General features: G+C 41.5%; 1 protein-coding gene across 7 annotated transcripts in view; it reads left to right on the forward strand.

Moving 5' to 3' along the window:
- The window catches only part of NEDD4L (NEDD4 like E3 ubiquitin protein ligase), a 379907-nt gene that overhangs the window by 286313 nt on the left and 78661 nt on the right, over positions 1-14933 (forward strand). For 6 of the 7 annotated variants that reach the window (XM_004379262.3, XM_004379263.2, XM_023733989.1 and 3 more), the window contains one exon: positions 8054-8104. In XM_004379262.3, coding sequence (XP_004379319.1) covers positions 8054-8104 — 51 coding nt within the window. Of the gene's footprint in view, positions 1-8053; positions 8105-14933 lie in introns of those variants that run through there. The other variant, XM_023733993.1, reaches the window with a different exon arrangement.

Below are 14933 nucleotides of genomic sequence, written 5' to 3' on the forward strand. Positions count from 1 at the left end.
TTTGTCTATGCACCTGTGAGTCTTAGTCCTATTAATATCTCAGGCTTATCAGGCCGAAGAACTAGGGTTCCCAACAGGGGTGGCCAAAAATGCACTCCCTCCCGCATCCTGCCCACATTCCTTGCCCAGGCAGTTATTTTTACCTGCATGGGTAAATTGGTCCAGCTATTTTTCATTTATGAGAATAGCAGAGGCACAAATGAGGGATGATGGGAATGGACTGTTTTATACTTTCAGAGATTGCAGTTTAATATCAATTTGCTAATCACTGTAGTTCTACCTGTTTAACAGGTAATTATGGTTTCTCTTGTGAACAAGGAAGACAGGAGGTTTACTCAGTGGTTTTCAACCCTGGCTAAAAAATTAGAATAAGCTGTGAAGCATCTAAAGAGCACACAGGTCAGGCCCTCCATCAGAAATTGAATTGGTCTGAGGTGAGGGCTGTGCACCAGTGTTTCTAGAACTTTCCAGGTGATTCTAATATCCAGCCAGGGCTGAGAACCCCTAGTTAACTCCACCTTTCAGTCCTGCTCATTCTGCTCAGGAAGACGTTACTCAGGTACCTTTTGGTGTTATTCTGCTATAAAGAGACAAGAAGAAGAATGAGTTGGATGCCTTGTTTCTCAACCTGTCCCAGGTGGATGGTAGGAGTGGAAAAAGGCCTCTACTCTAGTCTTAAATTAGCACTTGCTAGAATCTTAAATCAGTTTAACGTAAGTTTCTCTTTTAAATGGCTTCCTCTTGAGATACATGCTATCACTTGCTTAATTTTCCACAAAGCTTTGAAGTTCCCTGTCCAGACTATTTTTCTCATCAATATTGTATGTGGAAAGAAAAGGTTTTTCTTTTCCGTTGTTGCCATCTAAAAATCCTGTACCCTGGGTTGAGGAAGCTTTAAATACTTAATGAGATTTGAGGAAAACTTTGTAATAGCAACCTAGTTAACAGCCTGACTTTATGATAGATTGTATACTTTAACACAGTAGTCTCCAAACATTTTTGCTAGTGAACCTCCTAAAGAATTTTCATAAACTATTCCTTCTCCCACATTTATCTTGGTTGATAGCTAAAATTTATTAGTAGCTCAATAGTTTATTAGTCCAGTAGTTGCAAACAATATAATTTCCAGCATATTGAATATTGCATATGTGCTTTAAATATATTTCATACAATATTCAGTAGTTTGGATTTTTTATAGTCTTGGGGTTGCAGATTTAGCTCAATCATTTTATGGAAAATATCTGCCATAAATATGAATTAGCAAAACCTGTCCTTACTGTTAAACAGTCAGCTATATCAGACTTACTTTCTGTTAGAAAAAGTCTGACATCATTTTTTAAATCAAATAAACAATAAAATTAGATGGACAGGTAGATGGTAGATGTGGAAGACAGAGTCCTTCCATGAGATTGTCACCTTGATGAAATAAGACACTGTCTCTTTCACTTTCTCTCACCTCTTTGCTCCCTCAGGAGCTGTGCATTCTCAAATCATTCCTTCAGTTAGTGTTCCAGAGGTTTCATACCTAGCACAGTGCCCCATGGTAAGATTCAGGATGGGTAAGAAGTATACTTCTCTGGAAAGCAGGAGAAGGAGGATGTGATTTAGAAAGGAGAGAGATAAATTAGGAGAGGCTGCAGAAAGCTGACACTGTTCTCAGGCAGATCAGCTTTAGGGAAGAGTTGATATGGACGTTGAGTATCTAGAAAATGATTCCTTTAAAATTGTGCACACCCATGTCCCTTGGAAAGTCTTTGTTTACCCGCAGGAATGTGCATGCTCCGGTTTGAGGTACTCTGCTTTAAAAGGTATGAGGGGTGGTGGAACGTGTAAAAAAAAATGAAACTATTCAGCTCCATTTTTCTTCTCTTACAAGCTTGAATTTGCTCATCTCATGTTTATATTAAAATAAAGATAAGGAAAGAAGGGCATATGCAAGAATATGCACGTGGCAGATATTGCTAAGTTTATGTTCTTTAGTAGTTTCCAGATTGCAAGGACTACATCTGGCAAGTGTAACCGCTGAGGCAGTGTGGAGTGGGGACTGGGATTTTCTGCAGGGAGAGCCTGTTCATGTTTCTCCTTAAGACCCTGCTATATGAAGTTACAGAATCTCCATTATAGTGGTTAAGAGTATGGACTCTGGAGCCAGACTGCCTGGGTTCACATTCCAGCTGCTCTTTACTAGCTCTGTGACCATGGGCATATTTCCTAACCTTCTTAGAAGAATGTCTGACACATGATAGGGGAGCTACATGTTAGCTTATTATTGTAGTCTTGAAATTCTCGCTTAAGTATGACTGGCACTTTTCCCCCAGCAAATTTTAATGGAGGTCACCTGGCTAGAAACGGAGCAAGGACACTGGTAAGGATTTACCTAGGTGGCCAATACTCAGGTTAAGACTGTTTTAATGGAACCTTTATGAAAAATCTAGTTAGTGTCCTGCATAAACCTATATAACTTTGGTTCCGAGTCTTCTGGTCATTAAAATTCCAAGAACCAGACTTCCACATTTATATTACCATGTAATCTGTTGTTGCTTGCTTGAGTACAACATCCCACACATGGAGACTGTTGGCCAGCCAGGCAAGATAAACTGCTCATTTCAAATGCCCTGGAATGCATGAGAAAGAGCTTTTAGCAATAAGCACGTTAATTAAATAGAGGTATAGAAATGACATTGAATCCATGGTATATTTCGGTTCACTTTTCCCCAGTATTCAGATCATTCCTTGACAGTGCATTGGCTGCTAAGGGTGTCTGTCCTTTGTTATTTTAGTTTATAAAGATCTTTTACTAGCTAGGTTCAAAGAGAAACTACAGAATCTAGAAGGATCTTTACTACCTTTTTTTTGTTTTCCACTTATACGTTTGATATATTTTTAAAATTGCTTGCAGAAAACTTGATTTTTAAAACTTCAAGGAAGAAATAAGACAATTACCAATTACCCAAAAAGCCTAAGAAATTAAAACAATTGTACCATAAAAGCAAAATGAAATAATACTGTCATTAAAAGAACCAGTGACGCATTCTCCTTTTAAATTAACTTTGAAGTTCAATTCAGATCAGTTTGCTTTGTAAGAAGTAGAATATACGTGAATGTTTACCTTATTTCTAGCAGAATATATTGATTCAAATCTTTTCATTTCTTCAGCAAATAAATTTTGCATTTCTTTTACAAGCAGGCAATATAGGAAATAAATAAGAGAATGACAGTAATGCCTAAGATTTTTCTATACTTGCATTTTTTGCAAAGAAGAACTGTCAGCGGCCTTTTGCCTACAAGCTTTTGTGCAGCTCAGCAGCTTCGTAGCAGATGTAAAAGATAACTGATGCTGGGCCATACCCAGAACCCATAAAGGTGGCAAGCTATGGCTCTTCCTTCCTCTAAAAAATTACAAAATCTCAGATTTCAGTCAGTTGCCCTGGATCTGTGTGACCGAGCACATCTGGACCAAAGGGGAAACCTCTTTACTAACAGGAAAATAAACGTGTTGAATGAACATCAGGATGACAAGCAGTGAAGACTAAGGATACTCTGCAGTCTACAGACAAGTCCCCCCTGCCCTGGATGGGACAGCTAGCTGTGGAATCTCAGGTGGTCAACAGCAGAGACCTGGCCGCACCTTTTCCTGATGTGGGCGTTTTCTTCCAGCATCTTCAACATTTAGTTTACATCATTATTCATCAGTGACGTTGCTGTTGTGGCTGCTGTTGGCTGCTGTCATTATCAATAACTTTGGTTACTGAGTAATACTGATGGGCCCTGTATTAAGGATGTCACATCTGTTACCATATTTATTCCCTCATCACACAGTGAACAAACTCCCTACTGACAAGGAGGAGGCAGTGAGCTGAACACCTCTGAATGAATACCGAGCCTTCCATTTTCCTGCATGGCCAGACCCTCAGGATACCTCATCTGAACAACTTAATACTCTCCTAAATGCCCTTTCTCCTCCAGTCTTCCCCCTGCAATAAATTCTCCCTGCAGCTCTCAGAAGATCTTTCTAAAATGCAAACCTAGCCAGTTTTTTCTTGTTTAATTCCCATATCTCTTCTCTTCCCCTAGGATAGTGTTCTCTCACATAAGCAAGACCATGGGGCCCTTCAGACCGGCCCCCATCTTGCCTTTCCCACTGCACCCCTTCCCAACACTGGCCAGGTCTTCAGTTACAGAGACCTTCCAACCACTCCCAACAGGCCCTTCTCTTTAGTACTTCACAGCTGAAGCCTAATGTTCTGCTTGCGTGTTGTGTTGGTTTCCTTGGACTACTATAACAAAGTGCCACAAATTCGAGGTTAGGAGTCCAAAATCAGAGTATCAGCCATGTTAGTTTCTTCTGAGTGATGACTGATGATCCTTGGCATTCGTTAGCTCATAGATTGTGCCAGTCTCTGCCACCATCTTCACATGGCCGTCTTCCCTCTGTGTCTCCTTTCCTTTTATTGGAGAAGGACCAGTACGGGATTAGGACCCAACCTACTCCAATATGACCTCATGTTAACTGATAACATCTTCAAAGACGCTATTTCCAAACAAGGTCATGTTCACAGGTACCAGAGATTAGGACTTCAACATAAACTTTTGTGGGGAAACAGTTCAATCTATAGCATGTATCAGTCCCTTTCTTCCTTCATCCATCCTCCTGACAAACTCCTAATTCATGACCCTGCTTGAAAGATTGGCCTTCACAAAGTCATCCTTGACCCTTGGCAGAATCAGTCACTTCCTCCTTTGCATTCCTGCAAGGATCTGTTCATACCTCTGTGTAGAGCAGCTACTTTGTTATGCAATAACTGTCTCTAGAGAGCTGTGAAGACACAAGCCACCTGTGGCCACGGGGCACTTGAAATGTAGCTAAGTCCAAATTGAGATGAGCTGTAAATATAAACACGCACCAGATTTCAAAGACTTAGTGTGAAAAGAATGTAAAATATTTTAGTAATATTTTTTACATTGATTGCATGTTGAAATGTTAATATTTTAGAAATATTGAGTTAAATAAAATACATTATTAAAATTAATTTCACCTGTTTTTTCTTTTTATATGTGACTATTAGAAAATGTCAAATGCTGTATGTGAATGGCTTGTATTGTTTTTCAGCAAGCCTAGTTAGATTCTTTCCTTAGGAGAGAAGGGTCCCCTCATCTCTGTATTTTTAGGACCTGGCAGTCTGTGTATGGGTGACCACATGCCCGAAGGAAATAACGATGAGTTTACTGGGTCACCAGTTCAGATTATCGTGTGCTCCTACTGCAAGTCCTGTGGCGCTCATGTGACCCCTCACCTACAGTATGTTTGTATTTGGAGGAGGGGGGAGGACTTAGTGTTCTGGAGCTGTCTCCACCAACCTAGAGGCAGAGGACATAAAGTACATCTCATCCCCTGTTGAGTAGATACCTGGAGCAACTGGGACTCCCTTTGCCTCAGGCATTCAACGAATTTCCATGTAATTGATTTTATTTTTTGTTGTTGTTGAGAATACACGCAGTAGAACGTACACCATCTCAGTGATTTCTACGTGTACAATTCAGTGACATTGATTACATTCTTCAAGTTGTGTGACCATTCTCATCCCCCTTTTGTTCACTGACGTTTGCGCTAGCTTTACGTGGTTGTTAGTTGCCATCAAGTCAGCTCCAGCTCACAGCAACCTTACGTGTAACAGAACAAACCGTTGCCTGGTCCTGCACCATCTTCATGATCATTGGTATGTTTGAGTCCATTGTTTTGGCCACTGTGTCAGTCCATCTCACTGAGGGCCTCCCTCGCCTCCGCTGACCCTCCACTTTACCAACCGTGATGTCCTTTTCTAGCAATTGGTCTTTCCTGATGATGTGTTCAAAGTAAGCGAGCCAAAGTCTCACCATCCTGCTTCTAAGGAGCATTCTGGTTGTATTTCTTCGAAGACTGATTTGTTCATTCTCTGGCGGTCCATGGTATATTCTGTATTCTTCATCTACACCACAACTTGAATGCATCAGTTCTTCTTTCTTTTTCATCGTCCAAATTTCACATGTATATGAGACGATTGAAAAGACCATGGCTTGGGTCAGGCTCACCTTAGTTATCAAAGTGGCATCTAGCTTTATAATTTTAACTAAATCAACCAAACTGAGAACAGGAACGCTCCCTACATGCTGTGTAGCTGTCATCAGTGTGAATCCATGGGGGAATGGAGATAAGTCTGTGAACTGGACAGTGAAGATGTCTGCATTTCCTGGGGTGCCTGCTGACTGCTTCCTTTGTTAAGATTTACATTATTTATTGTCACTTCCCTCCTGAGCCTGTGCTAAATGAGGTGTCTCCATGTTGGGTTGCAGGAGATTTAGCTGAGAAAATAAAAGAATTGAAAATCTCCTCAAGAGGATTGGGGCTAGGCTAATTTTCCTGCACACCTGACCAGGGGTAACTTTGATTTTTCATTCTCTTTTCATGCATCTTTTAGAAGAAAACAGATGACTTCCTAGTTAATCAAATTTTTAAAATTGTCTAAAAGGAAATTCCTAAGCCTGGAGCAAATCATTTAACAAATCTGGTTCATACTTATCTGCTGCTGCTTTTTAAATGGAAGAAGAGAAAGTTCTTCAAGTACACTTGAAAAGTAGTTTTTGTAAATTAGAAAAGTTCTTGGTAAACCAGTAATGAGCGAAAATAGGAACTCAAGATTCAGAACTAGGAGGTCTGGATTCTTTTTCTGGCTTCTCCTCAAGCAAGCTTTGGGACTGGTCTGATTATGTCTAAAGAACTTCCAGTGTTTATGCATTTCAGGTGTGATGGAAGCAACTAAATATTTTTGTATGAGGGTAGCAGAAGTCTTCGTGTTCCAGTTTGTACCTCAGGTCATCTAAAGGTCTGAGGGTGACACAGGCAGTGTAATGGCAGGATATAGTGTAAGCCCAACCTGCCAGACACCTTATGGTCCAGACCAGTGACCGTGAACCTGAGTTATGGCATCCTACGTGTGTCTCAGAGTCTGAAAAGGAACTTATGTGTTTCTCCAAATGAATTCCATTTGAGTTCCTTTTGAGCCCGAAAGACATACGCTGTATGGCAGATGGAGAAAGGGAGGGCACAGTATGTTCAAAAATTTGTTGTTGTTAATTGCCATTGAGTCGGCACTGACTTACGGTGACCTTGTGTATAACAGAATGAAACATTGCCCAGTCTTGCACCATCCCTACAATTTTAGCCCATTGTTATAGCTGTTGTGTCAATCCATCTTGTGGAGGTTTCCCTCGTTTTTGCTGAACTTCTACCAAGCATGGAGCCCTGGTGGCACAGTTAGTAAAGAGCTTGGCTGCTAACCAAAAGGTTGGCAATCCAAATCCACCAGCCGTTCCTTGGAAACCCTACGGCGCAGTTCTACTCTGTCCTATAGGGTTGCTATGAGTCGGAATCAACTCCATGGCAACGGGTTTGGTTTTTTGGGTTCTACCAAACGTGATGTCCTTTTCTAGCAAGTCCAAAAATCAACTAGTAGCTAATCCTTGAACTTGAATTGTGAAGCAATATACTTGATTGAAAATTTTGGGGCCAGTTTTTTCTTATGATATGTAATCTATAATATTTATTGATAACTAGGCTATAGGGTCTGTATGAGTCAGAATCAACTCAACAGCAACAGGTTTTGGTTTAGGCTGTATATTCTTTCACTAGACTCTCGGCAAGCTCTTTAGTTTATGGCACTTAATCAATACATATTTGTTAAAATATTCCCAGCATTTCTTTAAACTGGTTCCAGTTCTCCTCCAAGCCCTACATGACAAGTGTCCCTCCCCCTGACTGATGGCACTGTCCCCAGCTCCAAGGAATGATTCACTGGCATTCAGTTTGGTAGTAGAAAGCTAAAAATCATCTCACAAGGTCTTGGGTTTACTGGTCTTAGGTGACAGCTTAGATCTTGGCCTTCTGCCTTTGAACCATCCGCACTGCACGCTAGAGTCAGTCCCTGGACCTTTGTCTTTATTTGTAATGCAACATTTTTAAGAAATACCACACTCAGTGAATAAATGGAAAATTAACTCCTTACTCTCTTCTTAACAGACAAGAGACGACTTCCTGGGACAGGTGGACGTGCCCCTGAGTCATCTTCCGGTAAGGATGGGTACCATGAGGAGCAATTTATGATTGTCTGCACTGGGGTGTGTTTTTAGACTGGTGTTTCTTCCAACAGAATGGGGAGGACTGCAATGAAGAGAGTGTGATTTAACCATAGTTCCTGTGGGCCTTTCACAGGGGTAATGACTAGTTTAGTGGTGAAACTCAAGTTGAGTGTATCTGAATCGGCTTAGCCTTCCTGTCAACATCACCAGCTCCTTTCTCTTCTCCTATCTACCTTTTATGTCACACCTTACAAAACAGCCATCTCTTCTAGCAGACCCCTCCTTCTTGTCACTGTCACATCTTTGCTTCTAAATTCATCCTTTGGGTCTAATCAGACATTTGTTCCCTTTGTCTACAAGTGTACATGCTGTTCTCTTGGGAGATAACTGTACATACAAGCTAGATTTGGGGTTATAGCTTCTTAGTTGGCATAAGAACAAAAGACAGTCTTCATGCTGAGTGAACTTGTCAGCTGGAGGCAGCCACCCTAGCTTCAGAAAATGTCCTGCATTAGCATGTGTGAGGTTGCTACCATTTCTCTCTGCTCAGATGAGCAGCAAAACAGTTGGGGCTGTTGACTAGTAACTGCATGCTCCATAGGCAACTTAGAAGGTGCAGACAACACCTGGAGGCCTTGGTGAAAGGTGGATCATCTCATATTCCAGCTTCAGTTTTCCAGATTGTCCCATCCCCTCCTCCTGGCCCTTCTTCCCTGGGCAGCACAAAGTAATGTAAGTCAAGTAGCTGCTAAGAGACTATACATCAAATGTTTCTACCTTACAAGGGCATTTTGTAATTTTTTTTTAATGCTCCATGTGAACGAGTGGCGTAAATAGCCCATAAACTACAATGACTTAAACCACTTAGTGTATGCCTAGTTCTGCATTGAAATCATGGCTGTTACCATATATATGTTAAATGCCAAGAAAAACCATATATTAAACAAGCTTTGAAGATATGTTATGAAGGAATCTGATTGCAAGCAGTTTCCTCATGTTTACTCAGGGGAGCTATTAAGAAAGAAAGGTTTCAAGTGAGTTTCCTTTCAAACGATTTGAAGCTAAAATAATATTAAAGTATTTTTGTTTGTTTCTATATAAAAACCTGAAGCTCCAAGGTGGGTGCCTGAGGTGACATGTGGTGCTTCTTTATGAGTCTGATTCCATAAGCCATGAGAAACCTGATTGTTCTTTGAAAGTCACATTGAGAGGACATGGCTATCTCAACATTTGCAAAGAAAGACTTCCCATATTTCCATATCAGTAATTCTTCTGTATATGCCCTTCATTCTGAAGCTGACATATGAAGCGGTAATCTCCGTATAATTTTAGAAATCTTTTTGTGGGTGTACCCCCCCCCCCCCGCTTTTCTGTAACATAAAAACCACATCCTAGCCAAGGCAAATTATTTACTAATATTCTGTAAGAGGCATAAGTGAAATTTTAAACAATTTGCACCAATAAGCCCCTGTTTGAGTGATTGAGTAGAGATTGGTTTTGGAAGGTTGGACAGGGTTCCCAGAAAGTAAAAGAATGTTCTAGTTCAGAGACCAGGTTAGTAGAGGGAGTAACTTAGCCTTGGATTTTGGATAGAGACAAGGGTAAGCTTTCAAAGGAAGTGGTGCCAGGACTCGAGGCTAGAATAGAAACCACCAGATTAAAGAGGGTGGAACATGAACGTCTAGAGAGGACTGAGTACTTTTACGTGAGCTGAGCCAACTGAGGAATAGAGCCTCCCAATTTTGCATATGCCCAAAGATTCCCTTCCAGGGAATGCCACAGTGTCCGTACTGAAAATTGACTGGCCTTTTGGAGCCGACTGTAGTCAGTAAGGTAGACCACAAAGGAAGGAAAAGGAGAGGAATGAAGATGCATCTTTTATCTTCCATGTGGTGAAAGAACCCAACCAGCATCTTCTGAATGGGCAAGGCCCTGGAGCCTAGGATAGGAGGTGCTCTCATGTACATTTGATCATAGGTGTGGGATCCTCTTAGAAAAAAATTACACAGTGAAGCAAGTCTTTCCCTCACATTACTTAGCAGCACTATCCTGTACAGCGGACACATGTGACAGTTGAGCACTTGAAATATGGCTATGTGACTAAGGAACTGCATTTTTAATTTAATTTAATTTAAATTTAAAAAGCTACATGTGGCAAGTGGCTGCCATGTTGGACAGTACACGTGAGGATCAGACCAGAGTTCCCTTTCTTAGATCAAAAATGTGTGATTCTGGATTCCCTTTTCCTCAGCTAATTCTTCTGGGTGTGGGGGTGGCATGCAGGGGAATAAATTCCCAAACCTACTAGCTTTACTTTGTTGATTTTTCATTCAAGGTTTTTTTTCCTTTTCTAAGGATGTTTCTCTCTAGTTCTACGTACCTAATATACCAAGAATATTTAATGTAGTTAGGAAAAGGATCCAAAATTTGGAATCATAGGAATTAAGTTGAAGTAATTTTTTATAATCATTTTTAAAATTTGTATTAGCAAGCTACTTAGTTTATCCATCTGACTTGATTCTGTCCTACAAAGATCACCACACTGAATGAAACTCTCCTTCCTTTCTAAGTCATTTTTTGGTCTGGTCCTTATTCCAAAAGAGAAATAAACTCCATTTTATTTTTGGCTTCTTGTATTTCCCACTCTGGTAGCAAGTAGGAGCCCTGGTGGTGCAGTGGTTAAGAGCTCGCCTGCTAGCCAGAAGATCGGCACTTCGAATACACCAGCCGCTCCTTGGAAACCCTATGAGGCAGTTGTACTCTGTCCTGTAGGGTTGCTGTGAGCCGGGATCAACTCCATGACAATGAGTTTGGTTTCTTTTGGTAGCAACTAAATTGCTATGTTTCCATAAAATACTTTTAACTTAATAATCAGGTCCCTGTTGAGTTTCAGCAATTATGAATAAAATACCTAGAAAAAAATTTCATGTCTAACATTTTTGCTCACTCATCTCCCAGAATAGATAGATATTTTAGAGAATAATGAGGAATTTGATGGCATAGATTCAAGACCAAACCTACTGCCATCGAGTTAATTCTGACTCATAGCGACCCTATAGGACAGAGTAGAACTGCCCCACAGAGTTTCGGCTGTAATCCTTATGGAAGCAGACTGCCACATCTTTCTCCTGAAAAACTGCTGGTAGGTTCAAACTGCCAACCTTCCAGTTAGCAGCCAAGCACTTAACCTGTGTTCTACCAGGGCTCCCTATAGATTCAAGACAACAGAACTAAATTAGTGTCATCTCTCATGATTGCCAGGAAATTATTTAAATTATATCCTATTTCGTGTTTTGTGTGTGTGTGTTTGTTTAAAAAGGACATACTGTAGACCTAGTAATTGGTGTTGCTGAATAACCATGCCTTGCTGATATTCTAGATGCCTGTTGGTGCAGTTACCAGTGGATATTGGTGTTTGCAATGTAAACCTTGCTTTTATGTTCTTAGGAGTGGCTGTCCTAAGCCGTCCCAGGCTGTCCCTTACTTGCAGCTCTAAATTCCCTGGGCCAACGAAGCCTGCCAGAAAGACGAGAGGGTCAGAGTGTCCCCACTTCTCAGTGGCCTCACTTGGGCGTGGATCATGCAGCATTAGAGGCACTTTGGCATCTTGAATCTGGCCTCTGCAGCTCCTTCTCAGCCCACTACCAAATATTGGGCACCTGGATTAATTCCATGCCCTGCTGGGCCTTGTCGGCCATTACTGGAGATACCAAGTTGGAACTCCGCCAGTGAGACAAAGCAAAGGGGAGGCAGCCTGGAACAGAGAGCTGGGGCAAAGGGAGTTGTTTGAAGCTGGTGTGTGCTCTGTGTGTTAGAAAGTCACTACCTCAATTATCGACGACAGTAGCTGAAGAAGGCACATGTCAGCTCTGTAATTATCTGCAAAGCAGAAAATAGTGAAGAGCAGTAATGAGAGAAAGTAAACCTCTCTTCTGCACTTTGATCATGGATTCCTCAGTGCTTCATATTTACGAAATGCTCCCAGATAAAAGAAAATAATTTTAGAGTTGTGATTCACTTTTATTCTTGGCCCTCAGACTTAATTCTCCCAGTTTTATCTATAGAAAAATGGACAGGAAATAGAACTCAGGGAGTCTAGAACAGTAAAGACCTCTGTCCCCTTGGCCTCTGTTCCAAGCGTGTCACATCTTTAATATTTCTCTTCTACTTTGTTTTTTGAGGGGAGGAGTGAGTTAAATAGAGGGGGCTAGGGAAGAGCAAAAAGGGTTAGTAGGTTGACCCATTAAGCAAGTCAAAGAATACAAAGTATTAAGAAAACACGAATTCATGCTATTAGAAGTCTCCACAGGTCAAGCTTTGAAGGACAGATATTTGTAGGGAGTTGTTGACTCGTGTGTGGGAGATGGATGAGTTGCCTGGTACCAATACGGATTGGCTAGGTAACCCTAATCAAGGTAGTATTCCTCTCTAGGCCACTGTTTTATCACCTGTATAATGAGGTCATTCCTGTTGATGATAGCAAATTTCCATCCAGCTCCGTGACACACGTCTTAGCTGTCCCACATAATCCACCAAGCAGAGGTACCAATGACTGTGATGATATACCATGTTACCTAGATTTCAGCAGTGTGATGTGCTAGAGGCAAGTGGAAGAGGATGGGAGACTAATTTAAGAAGGTAGTTGTTGCCCTGCCAGCCTAACACCTATACTACGGCTTAAACGTAGCCCTTTTTTTATTTTAAATTGGGGTACCAAGACTAAATTTAGCTGTAATTGTATTATTACTCTCGATTTTTTTTTTAAACTTCTATTTTTACATTTGTTTATTAAATTCGATATGCCATTGCCTAAAAGTTCATGCAGTGCTTTATAACTTTTGTTTAATTATTTAGGTACAAAAATACCCCCCAGACCTGTATTAACACCAGAATGAGTTTCTGAAAGGTGTTTGCTTATTGAGCCTCTAGAATTTTTCTTGCTTCTTCCGTTGTCAGTTGTGTCTCCCCCAGTGCACCCACCCCTACCCAGCTGCAGAATCTCTGCATTGGTGGAAAATAAACTAAGACAGAGGCAGCTATTTAAAAAAAACATTAATTTCTCCAGTTGCCTGTGTCTTTTATCAGTGAGCTCTGTCAAATGGTACTCAAGGCAACCGTGGGTGAGTTTTGAATGTGCCTTTTCATAGAGTGAATCATCTTCACGGTGGTGGTATTGTTTGGCACATTACCTGTACTTGAAGGTAACTCAGTTGATCAGAATTCCTTTGTTGTTGTTGTTGTGTGCCGTCAAGTGGATTCCGACTCACAGAGACCCCGGTATGACGGAGCAGAACCACCTCATGGGGTTTCCTAGGCTGTAATCTTTACGGGAGCAGATCGCCAGGTCTTTTCTCCCACGGAGCAGCTGGTGGGTTCAAACCATCAACCTTTTCGTTAACATCCAAGTGCTTAACCACTGTGCCACCAGAACTCCTTAGTATTCTCTTACCCCTCTTATATTTATGGCTTATAGCGAGGTTCCCTATCACACATGCAGAATTCAGTGTCACAGAGCTTGGAGGGACCTTAGAGACTATTCTTACCACTTATTGTAAGGATAGGGAATCCTGGGATTAGAGAGGGAAAGATCAGCAGGTCAGAGGCCATGCTGGACCAGACCCTGGGTCTCCAGCATCCGTGTGTGCCTAGAGCATAGTCAAGGGTGTGGAAGACGGGACGTAGCCTAAGACTTAGGTGCTTTTGGTGGTCACATCTAGGTTTTGAGTTTAAGGGTCATGGTAAGACCCTCCCCTTCCCTTTGCCTGCAAAATATTATTTCACCACATGTCGTAATAATTGCAATTCTGCTGAAAACAACTAATCTCTTTAGGATGAAAGCACTGTGTATCCAAAAGATTGATTCCTTTGTGGATGTTCATGCCCCTGGGACAGGTGGCAGCAGCATCCATTTTGACCAACAATACTGGTAGCATCAGTGGGTTTGAGATGACTTTCCACTAGGACACCTTCAGTGCATCCTGGAGAGTCTTCATTGGGCTTTCTTCTAGGGAACCCAATCTGCTTTTGTAAAGATTACAGCCTAGGAAACCTTACATGGCAGTTCTGCTCTGTCACATGAGGTCGCAATGAGTCAAAAATTGACTTGATGGCACCTAACAACAACAGTCTTTTACAGAAGCAGATTGCCAGGTCATTTCTTCCACAGAGCCCCTAGGTGGATTCAAACCGCCAACCTTTTGGTTAGCAGCAGAGTGCTTAACTGTTGCACCATCAGGGCTCCTTAAGAACGGTCTAGAGAATATAACTGACTTTCTTCAATGATGGTGAATTTTGGAGGCCTTGGTGGTTTATGCAAATTAATTAAGCATTCCATATTTTTTTTGGAGCCCTGTTGGCACACTGGTTAAGAGCTCGGCTGCTAACCGAAAGATCAGCAGTTCAAATCCGCCGTTCGCTCCTTGGAAACCTTACGGGGCAGCTCTGTTCAGTCCTATAAAGTTGCTGTGAGTTGAAATCGACTTGATGACACCGGGTTTGGTTTTACAAGTTTTTTGGTGGTTTACTGTAGATCCAGATGAGTTAATCAGTTGCTTAGTTGAGTGCCTACTCTGTGCCAAGCAATGTTGTTGGCACCAAGGATACAATAGTGAGCAAATCTAAGTCTCTGATCCCGTAGACTTTCATTCTAGAAGTGATGGATGATAAACTGGTAAATAAGTGAGCAAGCTCATTGCAGACTGTGATAGGGAAAGATAAGGCAGGGTGCTGTGATAGATGGTGATAAGGGTAGGCTCATGGTGGTGATTTAGGTTGGGCTTTCTGAGGATGCATCCTGGCATCTCAGACCTGGATGGCAGCCA

This window comes from Trichechus manatus, unplaced genomic scaffold (genome assembly GCF_000243295.1).
Source record: "Trichechus manatus latirostris isolate Lorelei unplaced genomic scaffold, TriManLat1.0 scaffold00063, whole genome shotgun sequence".
NCBI classification, from domain to species: Eukaryota; Metazoa; Chordata; class Mammalia; order Sirenia; family Trichechidae; genus Trichechus; species Trichechus manatus.